The sequence below is a fragment of the Periophthalmus magnuspinnatus genome, chromosome 5, assembly GCF_009829125.3.
Source record: "Periophthalmus magnuspinnatus isolate fPerMag1 chromosome 5, fPerMag1.2.pri, whole genome shotgun sequence".
Taxonomy (NCBI): Eukaryota; Metazoa; Chordata; class Actinopteri; order Gobiiformes; family Gobiidae; genus Periophthalmus; species Periophthalmus magnuspinnatus.
The window spans coordinates 8,146,767-8,166,662 of NC_047130.1; the positions used below are offsets into that span (position 1 = coordinate 8,146,767).

At 36.7% G+C, this 19,896-nt stretch overlaps 1 protein-coding gene across 1 annotated transcript in view; it reads right to left on the reverse strand.

The window, feature by feature from the left end:
* Positions 1-4,988: 4,988 nt before the first annotated feature.
* LOC117371385 (serine/threonine-protein kinase 4-like) overlaps positions 4,989-19,896 on the reverse strand; it is a 36,166-nt gene continuing 21,258 nt past the window's right edge. The window contains exons 10-11 of the mRNA XM_033967054.2: positions 17,369-17,511; positions 4,989-5,562 (exon numbers count right to left, since the gene is read on the reverse strand). Coding sequence (XP_033822945.1) covers positions 5,404-5,562; positions 17,369-17,511 — 302 coding nt within the window. The 3' untranslated portion in view covers positions 4,989-5,403. The remainder of the gene's footprint in view (positions 5,563-17,368; positions 17,512-19,896) is intronic.

The following is a 19,896-nucleotide window of genomic DNA, read 5'->3' on the forward strand; positions in this document are numbered from 1 at the left end:
ATGATGCACTCTTACCAGCATCAGTCAGCATCTTTTTTTTGCTTTTGTTCTTGGGTTGATCTGCACATTTTGGACCAAATCACATTCATCTCTGGGACACATCTCCTTCCTGAGCGATATGATGGATGGAGATTTCCATGGTGTTTATACTTGTGTATAATTGTTTGAACAGATGAATGTGGCACCTTCAGGCATCTGTAAATTGCACCCTAGCACTGCATTTCAGGTGTGTCTTCAGATACATCCCCAGGTGTGTGTCATTAATGTAATTAACTCACATGTTGTCATTAAACCAGAATCAGAAGCTTCCAAAGACATGACATCATCATCTGGATTTTCCCAAATTGTTTAAATTCATAGCAATCTTACTGTACATAAACTTCTGACTTTGAAGAAAGTAATGAAAAATTCATTGAAAAAATTGAAAAAAATCTCATCTCTCTTATTATTTTGGCATTTAGCAGATAAAAATAATTTTCGTAATCCTAATTGACCTAAAACAGGAAAAGTTTAGTCTGATTTCATGTCAGACAGTGAGAAAAAAAGCATGTATTTTTTTTTGTATTTTATATAATGTATATACAGTAAACTTCAACTGTATATGTTCTTATAGAACGATATTAACATTTATACTCACGATTATCGTGGCCAAAATAATCACGATTAACGATATTATCATGATAATTATTAACCTGTTAACGTTCCGACGGCCCGGGCCTACTTTACAACTTTACAGCAATGTACATACACTTCTGCGTCACCCACACAAACAATCTACACATCAAATGAAAGCTGCGGCGCTCGTCTTTCTGAATATGCAAACCATTTTCACCTGCAATCACCACAGTGCTGACAGGAAAGACGTTTTTACAGAGAAGCCAAAAATTTGGATTTGGACATCACTTACCATTGAGCGCTCTGGTTCTGTCAAACATCAACATATTCACACAAAGTTGGTCTCATTTGTTCCGTACAGGTCCAGAGAATATAATCCAGTCAAGAAATTATGTCCACAAAATAAATTAGATCCTCCATGCCCAATCTGCTGCAGCAAAGTGAAATCTGCTCCATCACTTTTTTGCATTTCTTTTGTTGATTTCAGACATAATAAACTTCTGACAGTGCCATCTTTCTTCCCCAGTGCTAAACACACGCGTCAGCTTGTGATTGACACCAGTGTTGGCCAATAAGGTGGGGGTTGTGGGTTACTGAGGCCGCAGACAGTGAATCAGTGCTACAGATGACTGAAAGTTTACGCCCCACTCTCCTCCTTGTAAAATCAACCAATTACATCACACACGTTTACCCCATGATGATGTATGGCATGCCATGATTTTCCGTAAACAGACGTACCCGGCGGAAAATCCTCAGTGTAGACACCATCTTGTCGAAATGAGACAGCCCTTGTCACGCCGGAAGTGACGCAAGTGCCCGTCGCCGAACACTGCGAACGATGCATTTAAGGCACTTTGGCGAATTGGGACACAGCCGACGCCGAGTGGATGCAGAAATCTGTGCATAATAGCGCATTCTACGCACTGTTGTTTTGCGTTTTAAACATGAGGGAAAGGACAAAATAAAGGAAATATGTGATCGAGGACACTGTGGATGTTTGTACAAGTTAAACTAGAGGCATCTCGGACCTGGAGCAGTTCATGGCAAAGAGTAAAGATCCCACAGTGGACTCAGGAGTAAAGGACCTTATGATTTGATGGATTGGATGCTGTTCTCGATTGATAAGTGTGGCTTCTGCTATTGACATAATTGCAGGTAAAATATATGGTGTATTATTGTTAGCTTTGCTTCTGTGCACATAGTGCACATTCGGACCATGCGCTCTGGCACATTTGTGTTCAGCTGTATGAATTAGACTTAATTTGTCAATTGTTTGAAAGGTGTTGTCTTATTCTGCAATTTGCATTATTTTAGGTAAAAATATAAGATGTGCGCACATTCGCATCTCATCTGCGCGCATGGATGAAGCTAACAAGTGTCATTGCTATGTCAGAGTGGGCAAACACCAGAACTAACATCTAAACGTATTGGAACTGGAAACATGAGGCAGTGTGGTGCCATAAAGACGATTATAATCGTGCGCGATGATCACGATTATTAAAAAATGCTAATTGTGGTCCTTTTTTTTATTGCCATTAGCGGTCGTATCGTATATCGTCCCATCCCTACTTATAGTACAATATTTTTTTCCATATCAAGGTCCAACTATACAACCTATGTGGAATAATCTTGTACTAATTTAAGTCTAATACTGACCGTTTACAATAACAACACAATTCTCAAATAATTAAGTCAATTAAAATAAAAAATAAAAAACTGAACTCAAGAAAAGAACTCCCATGCACACCCAGGAGTCTGAGACACTCTTTATAGTGCAGGATGGCTGCATCATTACAACATGATTACTTAACAAAGACTTTGACACTTTTAAAAAGAAACATGCTGAAAATGGAGATAACTACATTGTTGTCTCAGTTTTATTTATTTTTTATTAAACAAGCAATCAAAACAAATAAAACACCAGTGTTTTCCAAATAAACATTATTATGTCCATTCACTGCAGAGTTTAAGGCAAATAAGAGCTGCATTCAGGGCCATGCAAAAGCTCGGGAAATCAGAGCACTCAACAAGCAAAAAAGCATAAAAAGAATGGTGTGGTTTTCAGTGTTTCCTGGCAGACAAAATAAACCACTTTTGGGCTTTACTCACAATACTTTCTTGTACCTATATTGGTGTTTGAGTGGAAAAATCGTGCCAATTGTCAATAAGAAAAATGTGAATAACCTCCTGACAATCAAATTTGGAAAGGTCTGGAAACCCAATGTATTTTAATGTATTTTGTGTTTCCAGTATTGTGGACTAGGTTATGTAGACAACTTTGTGTAGCTCCACCCAAGAACCACTTCTTCAAAATATATACAAATTTATATTTGTACTGAAAGGGCAAAAGTGATTTCTGTAAATTCAAATTAAATTGGTCTATAATGGGGAAATAAACGTTAACACTGCAGCTTTTATTAAGTAAAAAAGTCCATAATAAATTAACAATAAAATTATAAATGTTAATTCCCTATTCATATGATATCCCTTATTTCAGCAAAATCTATTTCAAATTATAATCAAGGCTGAACCACATCTTAGTAACATTTAGTAGTTATGACTCTGTCCTTGTGACAAAAACAACAACAAACACAAACAACAAAGTGATAATTGTTAACTGTTCATTATAATAAAATAAAATATTGTGGGAATAATACCAGCGGCTTTTCAGTGATTACGACTCCAAACACATTTAAGACATTGCAACATTTCCATTTTAATCACCAAATCTTTGATGAAATATTTAAAAAGTAAAACACGGCAATAAAAAGTAAAAAATAAAACTAAAATTGTCCCTTTCACTTTTTTTGTAACATCAAGATGTGTTTAATATCCACATGCATAAACGGTAAGAGAGCAGCGAAATAAGTTTATACTCAGGCAATGCCCAAGAAGTATCTTCCAGTTGTGAGTAATTTTATCCATTTAATATTGAACTCATGGTTTTGTAAATTAAATGAATGAATGTCAATGCCCATAATCAAGATTCAGTTTTACCATTTACTGAAATAAAAACATGCATTTTATTTTGAAACTACTGCAAACTAAAGAGTATACTGCCAGTCCAACAAAAACAAATACAAACAAATGGGGCATTGCATCTTGTTTTGATTAAATAACTTGTGTGTATGCAGATAGAGCTCAATGATGCCAGTATATACAGAAAATGAACTGTTATTTTTATAGCCCTGAGCTTTTGACCTGAGAAATCATGAGTAAATCCAACCCTTTTTTATCTAAACCTACTGCTACTTGTACAAAAATAGAAAGCATTTTGTACTGCCAAATATAGACTTTGGCTCAGAGGAATGTCCGAAGTAAATCTAATCAACCTAGCTCCAGAATGCTCAAATTGTGCGGTGGGTAAAGCTTCTTGGCACTTAGAGAGGCGATACCCACTGGCTTGAGCTAATCAGGTCAGCAAGTAAGAGCTTTGTTGAATAGAATCCATAAATGTGACATTTCACATCTGATAACTGTGAGTAACAGCAGTAACAGCAGTACTGAAATGAGCACCAACGATCCCACTGAGGCAAGGTTTCCAATTCTGGAAATATTAATATGGAAATAAGTCAAATGTATTTGATTTCAAATAAGCAATCTTTGTAAAATGTTGATTTCAACACTGATAGTAAATAGAGGGACTATGTCTTTTAGCTTTAATATATATTTATGTCAAAATGGTATTTTAAATATATATTTTAAATATATATTTATATTAAAATACCAATATTGCAAAATATTGTTATTGCAAGATACAAAATAGTTATCAAACATCTTCTTGGTGATTAATTACAAAATGGGGGATGTAATCTTATTTTGTGTGTCAGAAAAGGAATGGGTCAGGACAGGCCAAGATTTGCAGATTTCTAAAAAAAAAAAATAGAAAGGGATATGCACAATGAAACACATAAAAATGAGTGTGAGACTATTTTGGATCAAATATGTGCCAAAATCGTTTAAACAAGACTTTCTTTTGGAGCTGGCATAAAATGTGCACAGCTGTGTGACAAACAAAGAAAATGCCAACTTGAAAAAGGGTAGCACAAGAGTGCTTCTCAAATCTAAAATGTACTAAACATTAAACTGTGTTTTCAAAGAAAGTATTATTAATAATAATATCTTCTTAATTACTACATTCCCATTTTAATTTTGCTATATTAGGTAAGTACCATTAGAGATGTACCATCATGTTTCATAACCACCGGTTGAGAAGCACTAATTTATGAACCAGCTGATCAAATATCTGAAGATTATTAAGGTTTTTTTCAATTAACAATATTTCTTTAAGAGGTCACTCTGTTCTGAGAATGTAAACCATGCTACAAAATAGGGACAAACATTTTTCTTATTTTAAATAGACTATGATGATGACACTAATGTCACTTTCTGTGCTTTTAAACAATCTTAACAATTTAACCAAGTAGTCCCCAGTTAAAACTAGAAACTCTTACTTAAGATTTCACAAATGCAGTACCATGAAACAAAAACAAAAAAGGGTGACTTAAAAACTGGTCACAAAAAAGTCTGCTACAATAACACTTAAAACATGAAACATCCAAGAATGCAAAACGCCCCAGTCCGTTCGCAGAATACAGTGATGGACAGAATCCAAACCGTTCTTTGGAATCTTGTTATTGTTCAACATTCACAAATCTTTTTAATTTCCTCCGTCCAAACCTGAGCCATTGTCTGGAACAAAGCTTCAGTCACTTCTCCTTTCTGTGGCTCTATTCCACTAACATTTCTCTAAACGTGATACAAGTTTGCATTGAGTGAACTCGGAGATCAGAAGTTTTGCTGTCTGCGTTTTTTGGCCTCGATGGCGTCCAGGATGGGCTGTCTCTTGGCCTGGTAGCGCTGGTGGATCTCCTCAATCTCCTGCTCCATCTGAGGGTCCAGAGAGGCCAGGCGCATCCGCAGTTCCTCCACGGTCCATGTGTTAAGCTGGTGAGAAAAAGGAAAGTGTCTGAATGTCTGTTTGCATATCACATACAACTCTACCATTTAGCTTCATAACCCATTATCAAACAGACTAAGAAAAGATAAGAATACTTTTCAGAAAGCTTGGTTTGATAAAGATAGTCTCATAATATACCGTGTAATATAGCTTGTAGATAGAAAGTCAACCCCAAAAACTGAGCTACTAGTTCCTAGCGAAAAAAAAAATAAAAAAATAATAATGGAGCAGCTAGGTTTGCTAACAACCAACATCTTGCTACCAACCATCATCTTAGCTAACAATAAAACCTTGATTTGTATTAACAATGCTTTTTTACAATGACTCGACCAACACTGACTGTGCAATATTGTTTTTTGTTTTTTGTTTTTTTTATTCAATAAACCAATTTATTGAAGTATAAATTTTTTTTTTAGTTTTTTAGTTTTTACTCACACACCATTTCAGATGACACTGTAACATCAATTCACAATTAAGAACAGGTTTTTTAATCTTTTGAATTGCTAAAGGTCCTCAAAATGACACCTATATAAAGGGAAATTCCATCATTACATGAATAATCCCCATCACCTCGTCGCGGTACCAGCTTTACTGTACAGCACTAACACACTTGACCTGCGCTTTAATCAGACTGTCCATTAACCACACTTTAAAATCATTACCATCGCCTTAAAATACCTCCAGCTCGGGACAGCTGATAAGAAATCCTATTTACAGCCACACTCAGAGGCGGCACGCATCGACATTTGTCCATGTGGTCCTCGGCGGAGGGCTTGGGCCAGGCATGATCCGGTTTAGACCGGTCTCGAGGGAGTCCCCTGCGATCTCTTACCAGCAGCACACTCACACACACATATACAGCTATTTATGAGACAATCAATGGGGCTAAAATAACAGCGGTAACGTCCTCAACGGAGAGACGGATGGATCGGACCGCACCAGGTCAACTCAGGAGGGGAAGGAAAAACTAAAGCCTTGGACCTCTCTGGAAAATGTTGTGGTTACAAAGTAGGGCAAAAGAAATAAATTGAAAGTGCAATCTGAACTGTCACAATTTAGCAAAAAGGGACAGAGGTGTACGCCATTTGAAACATCGTAGACTAAAGAAAAATAAAATAAACGTAGACTGTTGAAAAATAATTAGTTCATATTTAGTTAATGCTATTTTATTCATAATTTTCTATTCCAATCTGGACTTTTACAAAAGCCTCCAATGGAAAGATCTTGAAAATGCCATTAGCAACAATCCATCTGTGAACAGGAATAGGGGCCTTAAACATCATGTATCCCCTATTTATAATCCTCAAACCTAAACAAGGTAAACAATTGTGCTAGCCAGTATGCTAATAGGTGTGAGTGCACCCATTAGGGACCTGAGTGATTATGCAAAAGTGTGATTCAGGCACTGTTCACATCTAAGGTAGCTCAATAGACCTAGCTAACAAACTGTAAACAACAGGTGTTTTAGCTTCAGCTAGCTAGCTCCTCCCTTCAGACAGATATAAGGTGGTGTGCAACAGTAATCTGACCAGAAATGAAGAAGCGGCTTGGATGAGCAACAAAACATCTTCTCTCTAAAACTTTGTGTCCAGTTGACTTTTTTTTTCTTTTACTAACAATCCATCTGGTTCATCCACTATAATTACTATATCCATGTAAAAACAAAAACATTTCATAATAGCATAAACAAAGAAATATGGCCGTCATTTTCCTCTTGTTTGAGTAATCACTACAATGTTCACACTTGGCCAAGAAACAGCTACGCCTCTGACCACTAATGGCACTATCACATTGATTAATTAATCATACAGTAACTTAATTTACACTGTGGGTGGACAAGTGTGTTGCCTAAGGATACAATGGTGAACTATATATGAAGCTAGTATTTGGCTGAAGAAACAGGGCTAAAACCTCCGGTCTGTCAACCCAATGTTCCTCGCATTTTGAAAAGATATCCTGTCAAAATTAGTGTTTCCCACATTCACCTATGGTCAGTTGTGATTATAGTTCATAAAGTCATGGTTAGGGCTGAACAAGTTGGGGTTTTTAATTTATTTTTTTCTAACAAGCCCGTGATTGGATTTGCGATTTATGTTGTAATGACAGGATTCTGTTAAAAGTTCATGTTTTAAAACCAGAAGAATTGGCAAAAAGACTGAAATATGAACTGAAACTAATACAAGATTCACATTTCAGAACATGTTTGTCCATTTATTTTATTACAGAATTTTCTTTTTGTTTATGGAGGAACTTACGGTACTTAAAAAATTACATCTTTTACGATTTGCTAATTGAGTCCATTCATTGCAATTTTGACTTGACCGCGATTAATCTTGCAGCCCTAATCATGTTTGTGGTGGTGGTACAAAGCATTACCCGATGAGACTATATTAGACTTTTATATCTGTATTTAATGGGGTCATTTATTTTTGAATGTCCAGAAACCACTTTGCTGCAGCTTTCCTAATAAATAAGTGAGAATAAAAAAACACTCATGAAACATTAAGTGTTTGGACAAGCTTTTACCACACCATTTACACAGATAAACATAAATATAAAGAAGTGGCCACATTTAAAATGCCACACAGCCGAGCACTCAAGACATTGTCATTTTTATTAAGTTACACATTATTTTACAATGCCATCAGTAGATTGGATGGAGCTTTTTACTTCAATGAATGTGTGCGGCAAGAAACACTACTATGGATCTGAAACCAGCAAAAAAAAAAAGCTTAAACGACTTGAAAGAAAGTTATGAGTACATATTTTTAAAAGTTTCTTCTGATTCAGACTCATAAAAATAAATAAATAAAATAAAATACATTTTCCCTATGGTCCATTAAAATTTGGCAACTGTAGGGAGACACTATGCTGTGTTCTCTGCCAACCACCAAGTTAAAAGTGTGTATTCAAAACATTTAAAATCAAAACTGACTTAAAATACCAGTATTTCCTTTCACCACACAACAGGAAAGCTAAAAAGAACAGTCGAATTGTGGCTGGTGAGCTGTTAGCTGAAGCTCAAACTTTAATACGTTTTATGAAAGGACTTTAAAAACTAAGAGAACATCTTGGATTACCACCTAATGACATCATGCAGTGGGACCAACTGACAACAACAATATTAAACCCCAAGTTAAAAGATTAAGGTTGAAGGTAAGGTACAGTACGTAACTTTCTGAAGTTGGTACGTCACCTGCATGTCTACTTAGAAAGTTAAAACCATACTTTGAAACATTATCCATGGAGATTAAAAACAAAAAACTTTTACGCCACACTGTAGAAAATTACAGCCAAAGGAACAATATTTTTCGTGGAAATAAGGAGGAGAAAGCCCTTCTCCAAGAGTCCGGTTTGTGGAGATGCAAGCTTGCTCACAATAAGAACACATTTTTTGCATGCTTTTCAATGCAATAAGCTATATATATAGGTTAAAACATTTTTTTTAAATTACATACTGTGGCTTTAAGCCTATGATTAAATCTTCATCACGTTCAGATTTTCAGATTAATTCCCATAGGTTTCTTCTAAGACCACGAGGGCCCAATCAATGCTTATATATTTTAATGTAATCCCATTGGAGTTGCAGTCTGGAGTAGACCGTGTGAATTATTATTTAATCTTTAATCAGTCCCTTTTTAACAGTCTGTTCACCTATTCATGAAAATACAACAAGCAAAAATAATACATACAATAATACATTTTAAACAAATGTATTGACTATCAGGGCAAACATTAAACTATGGCGTGCCCAGTGAGCATTTAGTTGCATTTAGTTACAGCTGCACTAAAATGTATGTATTTATGTATGTACAGTTACTCAAAATCAGTATTCAGCATATGTATTTGTGTTCAGTTACTTCCCAACACCGGGCCTGCCACCATAGTAGATTAGCATCAAAAGAACTTTTATGAAGACAGAAGAATTGTCAATAATTCATCTTCCATCTACACCGCCTCCAGACACTTCCAGAAATCAAACAGACACTTACATATGAGAAACGCCACAGCACATATATTTACAAGAAGGTTTTTGACCTTTCAGACTAGCGGTTACGTATTACACTTTAATGAACACGGCCTGGCTTTGACCTATCTGCCAAGCTAGCTGCAAGAACACACTCTACAATACAACTCCTTCTGACACGAGATAATAGAAAACTGGATCTCTATGAAGGGGTGAATTGTTGGAATAAAAATAGAAAAAAAAGCAGAAATAGTTGGTGGCGAAGTCGAAAGGCCCGTGTAGTTGGCGCGCTCATGAAAAATGCAGGTGCAGAGTGCTTTCCCTCCACATGTTCTATGCGGCATTGTCACACGAGTGAGTGGGTACGGCAACAGCCACTGAAAAATTGACCACATGAGGCAAAAGAAAGCAAAATTTGGGGCTTAAAAAATTTGACACACAAGCAGATGCAAGGACAGGGCGATTAATCTGTATTATTACATTTGAATAGCAGTGGTGGATGAAGTACTCAGTTTTGTAAAAGCACAGATACAGAGGTAAAAAGTTACTCAAGTATTTCACAAAAAGGTTAAATATAGTGATACTGATTAAAAAATGAGACATATTTTGGTCAACAGTAACAATACAAATCAATGTCTTCATTTTGCTTATGAATTTTATGTATTTATTTTTGTTTGCGCAAAGTCAAAGCTTGAACTCGAAAACTTTAGTCAAGATGTTACTACAAACATGGTAAAAATAACCATTCAAATCATATGAAATTTACTTTTTACTTTTTGGTCCAGTTAAAAATGTAATGGAGTAGAGAGTACAGATACCTCCTCTCAGATAGAGTGAAATAAAAGTAAAAGTATCCACTGCAAAATGTAGTCAAGTAAAGTACAGATACCTAAAAATTCTACGTAAGTACAGTACTTTACTAGTTGTACTTGAATGAGAATGATACTACTTGTAAAATGAGATTGAGATTCAGTAATTTCTAATCATAGTTGGTATAGTTGGTCCACTTCAATTGACAGGTCCACAGCCAAAATCCTACAGACTTCAGAGGCTCAACGTGTTTTGTTTAAGTTTAGGGAATTAAAATCGAAAGCCATTTGCATTTGTCTTAAAAAAACCAAAAAAAAAAAAAAAATAATACAAATTCTCAAATTGGTCCTCCATATACACCACTACTATTACTTTGTTTTGGGGCAGTATACAGCAGCGTAACTGACTATACTGATGACAAAAAAATCATTGAGAAACTGTGATATTTGAAATATTATAATCAACATGGCATAAAATATCTGGTTTTAAACTAAAATCTAACTCTCTCTTGCCTTTATTCAAGTACAGATTTTGAATTGCTAAATAATACCTTGAAAACATACGCCTCTCCACGGGTCTGACCTGTACCTTATCACCCGCTTGTCTTCATTGATACAGCGTAATGTCACACTATGAAACTATGCTGCTTTTTTCCAGTCAATATTGGATCATCTTGAACCGTACTGATCTTATTCCGCCACTTTTGCCATCTTTGTGGTGGCACTTCGGTTAAATGCGAATCCCATTCATTTCGATTGAGAATTTGGGAAACGTTTTGCTGCTAAAATCTGATAAAAAGTAGGATGGTTTGCGTAAAAATGTTTAATGTTTATGTCCAACAACAAGTCAATACTGCACCGATTCTCTGGAAGGCTTAAAAACGGCTTTGTAGTCCATACTGAACTTATTTATTGTCAATATCAGAAGCCCCGTGCAAAATAATACAACCTGAATAGCGATGGCGGCGCCCACGGCAACCGGAGTAACGTGAAGAACATTTTGATTTTAAACCTTGATTAAAAGCTATTGTCTTCACAGTGATTCAAGACACAATCCCAGCATACTCATATAAACACTGATACCTCTGGAAATCTACTTTATAATGCAAGCACGTGTACATTATATAACCATCATACAATTTACATGCACAGAAATGGCATGTAGAAACAACAGTGTGAAACAAAGAATTTGGTTTGAGCAGGGGGGGGCATAAAAGCAAATGAAACACATCTGCAGAATGATAAAAATAGCAGAACATCTAAAATTAACCAGTGTCTGTCAGGGTGGAGCTGTCAGCCTGCCTCTAAAGCACTAAATGTTGTTTTTTTATCAGGCCATTTGCAAGTCTAACGGATCAATGAGTCTGCTCTGCGGGATTGGCCTTGTCAACTCCAGTTTACTTTCACAGATACGCTCTTGGAAATGTTGCGGAGGAATGCACAGATTTGTAGCAGTAGTTAGAGCGATGATAGCGATGTTTAAAGTGTTTATTTTAGCTTAAAGGACTAGATTTAAAAACAGATAAATTTGGATAAAAAATATAAGCAATAATTTGTTTTGACACAATATGATTCTTATTATTTGCCTTTTTGTGTTTTTGTCTGCCAAATATCTAAGAAAATTGCACTTTGAAACAGAAAATTCTACATTAGTTCACAATTCAATAAGAAAATTATAACTACACAGCTGTTCAAATGTATGTTTATAAAATGATTGCGAAGCACCGATAAAGCCCTTTCACTTCCTATACAGATACCGATACTTGTGATTTGGAGTATTTGCTGATACCAGGTAACTTTACTTAAAACAAGTTGCACATTTAATTAAAACTAGTCACATTTTTAAACAGCATCTTTATAGCACATTTTTATTTCCACCTTCACGGTACTCAAAGCTTCTGACTTTCGACTGCTACTAAATCGCATTTCCATTGTGGTTGACACTTCAAGAAGCAGGAATCAAACTCATTTCAATGGAGAACTACAGAAATATAAAGGAAGTTTGTGTAAAATATTAAATGTTCATGTTCAACAATGCACAGTTTCTTTAGGTGTCCTGAAAATTGCTTCGTAGTCCAGGGTAACTTCCACAAAAAGGTGAATCAAGCTAACGAGGGCTTTTAGCTTCACAAAAACGGAATACACTTCAAGAAAAAGCAAAACTGGATATTTTGGTGACGCAATTCAATACTGTATATGACGCAATTCAATACTGTATATCACCCACATCACACTACAAGTCATCCCAGTACACTATACTTTACAGCTGACAGGGCTAGCTCCTTACCGTTGGGGACATGAAACGACCTCTTTTACCCTTTAATGGAGGGTTACAGGAGTTTCTGTGCATACACCGCTCATGTTTTCTCTTCCGTCACTTCACTGCATCTACAAAGCCCACGGGACGACATCCTGCATGGAATACGCGCTGACAGACCTGTACAGTGCGGGTAAGCTTTTAACCACGACCATGAAGTGTCCCAGAATATGTGGGTTATGAAATGCACATAAAAGGGTCAGTTATGTCTACTGTCCCTAAAACGTTTAACCTACAAGTCAGTGCAGGTGACTACTTTGAGAAACATTTTGTTGCTAACTGAGAGAAATATTGACTGAAACTAAGGATGAAACTGTCTGAATAGGTTTGGTCTAAACTACAGGGTTAGTAGTTTTTTAAAACCTTGAAGAGATAAGATTTTGATTCATCATTCTACCCAGTCCATGGCCAAAATGTTATTCCCTGTAATTGGTTTAAAATAAAGATGAATAGATGTATGGCAAAGATGGATGGATGAATCGTAAAGATGGATGGATGGATCGCAAAGATGGATGGATCGTAAAGATGGATGGATCGTAACGATGGATGGATGGATCACAAAGATGGATGGATGGATGGATCGCAAAGATGGACGAATGACTGGCAAAGATGGATGGATGACTGGCAAAGATGGATGGATGAATGGCAAAGATAGATGGATCGCAAAGATGGATGGATGGATCGCAAAGATGGATGGATGGATCGCAAAGATGGATGGATGGATGGATCGCAAAGATGGATGAATGACTGGCAAAGATGGATGGATGACTGGCAAAGATGGATGGATGAATGGCAAAGATAGATGGATCGCAAAGATGGATGGATGATTGCAAAGATGGATGGATGGCAAGGACGGATGGATGGATCGCAAAGATGAATGGATCGCAAAGATAGATGGATCGCAAAGATGGATGGATGATTGCAAAGATGGATGGATGGCAAGGACGGATGGATGGATCGCAAAGATGAATGGATCGCAAAGATGGATGGATGAATGGCAAAGATGGATGGATCGCAAAGATGGATGGATTGTAAAGTAAATAAAAACACATACGGCTCTTAAAAGTCCTATATTATGAAAAATTGAGTCTTGTGAGCTTTAAGCCATGTTATAATGTTCTTACCTAATCAAAAACATACCAGGAGTTGTATTTTGTTTCATTCACACATGTTTATTATTATTAGTCTGTCTACATCTAAAAAGCTTAAAATGCTTTGTTCCACCTTGTGACGTCTTATCGTGGTAGTTTTCAAGTTAACAGCCCTTTTACTTAGGCGTATGGAGTTTAAAAGCATAAAAAACAGCACACAATACACAAAATAAAACACAATACAGCACTTCCTGTATTGCCACATGACATCACAAGGTGGAACAGAATGTTTTCAGTTTGAGAGAAGAACTCAGCCTAAATATGCAGGGTTTGTGTGTTAAACATGTGTGAATGAAATAAAACACAACTCTGGGTATGATGGTGATGAGGAAACAACATTATAACACAGATAAAACAGTAGTATAGGCACTTTAATCTTAATTTTTTAACACTAAAAACTTCTGATCAATGCTTTTTAACACTAAAAATATGGAATTCTTCAAAGTCTCATCTCTGCATGCCTTTACTGCCACGCAAATGACTGTAGACTTCTCATTTTAAAGCCCAAAACTATCAATAGCACAGCCAGATCCAAACCACACCTTCCCTACGCATTGTAGAACGCCTTTTTTTTGTTTTTTTTATTTATTTATTTTTGCATTTTATTTAATGCAAGATGGACAAACATAATCACCAGTCATATACCAAGACAAACCAAGACATACCAAGACATAACATGGTTTATAGACATAACTATTTACAAATTTCCGTGATTTTGGAATGGGTAAGGTGGGGACAGAAGAGGAGAATGCAAGTACTAGTAATTCATAAGTGAGAAAATAAGACAGAGAATGTAAATGGGGGAACATTTTTTATTTATTTATTTATTTTTTCTTTTTAGAGCCCTCAGGTGTCCATTAAATCCTATTGGAGTCCCTCTGTGCCCTGAATATGCCACATTTATCTGTTCCGCCTCTGATGAGATGTCATATGAGCTAGTTTGTCATCGCACACCTATGTAGATGTTTGCATGACAGATCGGCGAAGTGCGCGCTGAGAAGAGGGCCACACAGCGGTTAGCTGTCAGCAGAAGTTACGCTACTTCTATAAACACCGTGACAATTCCCTCCTTGGGCACATCTTATAGTGCCCATGAGATCAAACAGGAATCATATGAAGTTACAGCACAAATTGCATACGAGTCTTTGGTCTATTATGGTACATGTTTGAAGATAGCGTGTTCCTGTCATAGCTAGGTTTAGGTTTGGGTGTTGGCAGAGTGCTTTTTTCCCCGTCAAGGTAATGCTAACGACAGCTAGTATGCTACCTGTGCACTTCCTGATTACCAGACAATAAAGGGGACATATTTTCAACTCAAGAGCTGCTTATACTATTATAGAGCGTATAGAGCTTCCTTTTGCCAACCAGTGTTTTGTTTTGATTACTAAATACTTTCCCAGAAGTTTACTTAACCTCAGTTTTCAGGACAGACTTAATGCAAGGTCTTACCCAGGGGCCTACAGAGTGAGTTTTCATTTTTTTTAAATGTAAATGAATGTCAATATTTCTCAGTTTTGTTGCAATTTTAATTATACAGTGCCTGTTATATCAAATGCAATGACAAATACCTCAGTTCAAGCAGTACTAGTTTAGTATTACCCATATGAATTTTGTAAGCTGTACAAAACCCGTTTGATTTGGGCTTCTGGTATCTCTAAGACCCGGTACCTACTGAGACATTAAGTCGATCCTGAGAGTTTTAGAAAAACATTTTAAATATTGATATTTACTGGGGGGCATTTCAAATTGACCATTGGCCAGTAAGTCACCTCTATCATAGTCACTTTGTAAGGTTAGAGATGAGTCATCAAGAAATGTCATCTTTAAAAATTAAACTAAACCTACAAATTAACAAGGATGAAATGAACGATGAAGTAACCCATAATTAAGCCTGTCACAATAACACATTTTGACGCACAATATACTTCTACAGAGAAATACTGCCATAAGTGTTAATATTGAAACTACTTTATGTAGTTATGTAACAAAGTAAAAGTAGTAAAGTACTATGCTTAAGTACAGATACCTAAACCTGAACAGATACCTACTTAAGTAAATTTTAAAGTGGATATTTTTATTTTTACTTCACTACATTTGACAGCAGCAGTATCTGTACTTTCTACTCCACATTTTATTTACTGGACTGAAAAGTAAAAGTATTTTTTTATTATTGAGACCTGCTGAAAAGGCGAGTAGATGTTTATTTTCCATTCACATTCATAATTTGAGCAAACAAATGTATAAATAAAAACACAAAAGAAAAAAACAATGATTTAATAGTCTCTGTTGAACAAAATTCAACACAAACCTTTATCAAAATATGCACAAAATACTTTTACTTTTGACTCTTTAAGTACCCCGTTTATAAACGGGTAGTTTAATACTTCAGTCTATTTTTCCATGTGATACTTTTGCTTCAGTATTTTTTTGCCCCAGTATCTGTACTTCTACTTAAGTAACAGAATTGAGTACTTCTTCCACCTCTGCAACACTAACATAATAACAATATAACACAAGTCATTAATTCAAACTTCTGCGACTCAAATGTTATACTATTACAACAGAAATATCCAAATTCTCCCACTCCCCAAGACAATGTACACACTATAAATATTGAGTCCCAACATATATTGTTCCAGCTCTCATTTATTGAACAATAAGTTGACATAGTAATTATAACCAGGACAGCACTAAACCAGATCAAAATAGGTCTGAATATTATTCAAAGTTAGGACTACCCAAACATATCACTTTCATTTTTATTGTCTGTATTATATGCGCCATAACCAGCCCCCAGAGCAGAGGCAGCAGTAGCAGCAGGAGACAGGCAGATCCAGGAAAAGCGGAGCACCTTGATGTAAAGGTCATATACTTAATATTTAATTGTAGCCGCAGTCATTCGTCCTGCTTAAGCTCTCCGGCCCAAGACAAACAGCTGCTCTTTTCCCTTTAAATGTTTCTGCTTTAAACCAGATCTGTGGGGCTCTCAGGCACCACAGCAACCCAGACCGATGACAATAACTTAACCTTGGCTTTCAAATGTCACACGGGGCATGCAAGATTACTGTCATCAAAGTAATGGCAAATTCAAGGGCGATACAGAGAGATAAGATTATTACCTGCTAACCAAGAGCAGTATTAGAGATGTTTTTAATGTCAGACCACCCCTTTCTGGATCCCTTTTTTGCTGTTTTGGGCCCTTACGTAAATACATACTATACATACATACAGTGCATTAGTCTGAAGTCAGTCTAAAAATAGACCCCAAAAATAAAGGAATGATCAATGTAACTTTTTGCTTTGACAAATCTCATTGCCAATTGACCAAATAGTGTTTGTTCAGTGCAGTGATGGTAATTAAGAAGTACAGGACATTTTTCAACCTACCTTTTTCATACAGTTCCTACTATGCAATTAACTGACCTAATTTCAGCCCATTTGATGAAGACATGACAGAGTACTGCAGTGAAAAAGTTGCTTTTTGGGTCATAAATGACCCCAGGACAACACAATGTTTAACCTTGACCCACACAGCTGTAGAGGACTCACCACTTCCAGGTTTCCCTCTGTGGGCAGTTTGCGGTGGTCTGCGTTGTTCTCTCCGGCCTCATTGTGGATATTGGCCTCTTTTTCCTTCTGTTCAAAGTACTCGAGGAAGGAGGGCTTAGCAGGCTGCATGGTCTCATCTCTCCCTAAGACAAAACAAGAAGCAAGCCAACACTGTTACCAAGATTCAGCAGATGCACTGGGATTTGTTTAGTTAATTAAAAAGATGAAAGACATTTGGAGTTATTCAAGAGGGGGTATTATACTTCTACGGGGTATTAATTGCTAACACATACCATATTTAGATCATCATGTTACCTTTTATTGTTTTGAAAATCCTACATTCGCCAAAAACAACATATTAAAGTGTTTATAAGTTTCACATTTGTTTTTGATGCTCTGAGTCTCCCATCCTTTTGCTTTCTACAAAGTACTCCCTCTTCAGATTGCACAACACAGTCAGCATACATTCCACTTATGAAACACGTCGCATTAGATTTGTCAAGTTGTAGTGAATTGTTTTGTGTCATGTACAAAAAGTTAAAAGGCCTAGTTCACGTTATATTCTTGTTTGGAAATGTTATAATATATGTGAACTGGTTTAGTCCTGGGTTAGTCCTGGTTTAGACCAAGTTTAGATCTGGTTTAGACCTGGTTGGCACTAGTCCAGTTAAATTCTGGTTTGGCAATTTGGCATTTGCTTATTATATAATCTTTACTTAAACATATTTAGATATTTTGTTTTGACACCAAAAGTAATGGTCTGCAAAAGGTCTGTCCCTCAAATAAATTAAGTTGAAAAACCGTTACAAATAATGCCTCGTCAAAAATACAATGTATTGTTTTCATTTATTCTTGGCCCCAAAAATATCTGTTGTTATTGAGGACTAAAGGACCAATTTGCAGTACCAATTACATCCCAAAGACCAAGCCAAAAACACATTATGCCCATACAATAGAACAATAAACAATGCAAGCACAACTCATTCACATGCAGCTCCTGACGTCCACTGGGACACAATTGTTGTCATTTATTGAATGACAAAACTATTTTGTCAGCAGCATATTTGGACCGAAAAGCAGAATTCAGTGATACTTGTTTCACGCATAGACTCTATAAAGAAGTGGAGAAGTGGAGTGTCACGTCACCCATGGAGTTTAGTTCCAGTCAAATGAAGCTCATCGAAGCTAGCACTTGCTAGCATATGGGTGACTTTGGAGCTGAGTTCTATATTTGGAATTTCAACCGCGAGCATCATAGCAACCAAAGAGCCAATCAGGAGAAGGCTGTTTAAGGTCCCCTTCCCACCCGCACCGCTGGTTTAGCAGGGAGACGGCATTTACCAACAGTGTCTGTCAAACCTGTTGCTAACGCTGGCAGCAGTGATCTCAGGGAAAGAAGGCGGCTGATTTGTCTGTTAGTAATGTTCATATCTTGAGCTATGGACACAACAGCAAAATACAAATACCAGGATAAGGTCTGATAGAAGAAGACTAGAGAGCAAAGTTGAGCTGAGTTTCAGTCTTTTGAATAACTGCTAGTACATACAGGGTACTGGGTGGAGACAGGTGGTAGGTAAAAGGAGAAATTATTGGAAGACACAAGCCTTAAATACAAGATTACTCAAACATGTATGAACCATCCATCCGTTTTCTTCCCGGGCCGGGTCACAGGGACAGCAGTCTAAGCAGGAACTCCCAGACTTCCTCCACCCCAGACACATCCTCGTGCTCCTCTGGTGGGATCCCAAGGTGTTCCCAGGCCAGTGGAGAGACATAGTCCCTTCAGCATGTCCTGGGTCTTCCCCAGGGCCTCCTCCCGATGGGACACACCCAGGACACCTCCATATGAAATATGCCAATCAACATACAACTTTGAGTTAATTAATGAGGGAACACAGTTATATGAGCCATATATGAGCCATTATATAATATATCCTCTTTAAACTAAACATAAAACAACATTTTTAGAATTCTATACCAATACATGTTTGTATTACTCTGGTATTACTACTGACTATACCAACTTTAAATTCCCCCTTAGAATATACTGCATATATTCTACTCTTGTGATCTTACTATAAAACAACAGTTAGCCATAATTAGCTTTGGGACTTAGTAAAGAGCTCTTCCTTTATTGGATACACCCCGCTTGGTTGTCTAAAGTCACCCCTGCGAGTCAAAGGAAAGGCCAAGTGTGCTCCAGTGCGCTACGCAGTGATTCATGACTTTAATAACGCACTGTCCCAAGCCTCCCTCCCTAAGTGCAATACCTACACAAACTGCATTACGTTTACATAGTGCCACAAAGAAAATAGTGCAACGATGCCAGCAGATATTCAGACACTACAATCAATTTTCCCACGCACTTTTACTGTAAGAACTGTTTTTCATTTCATTGTTGCAGCATACACGCTCAGAATGCTAAGCAGGGGTGTGCGATATTAGAAAAATATGAATCGATTTTTTTTCCTAATATGTTGATGGCGATATTCAGACAATATTATGAAATGTGCCAAAACATGCCAGTA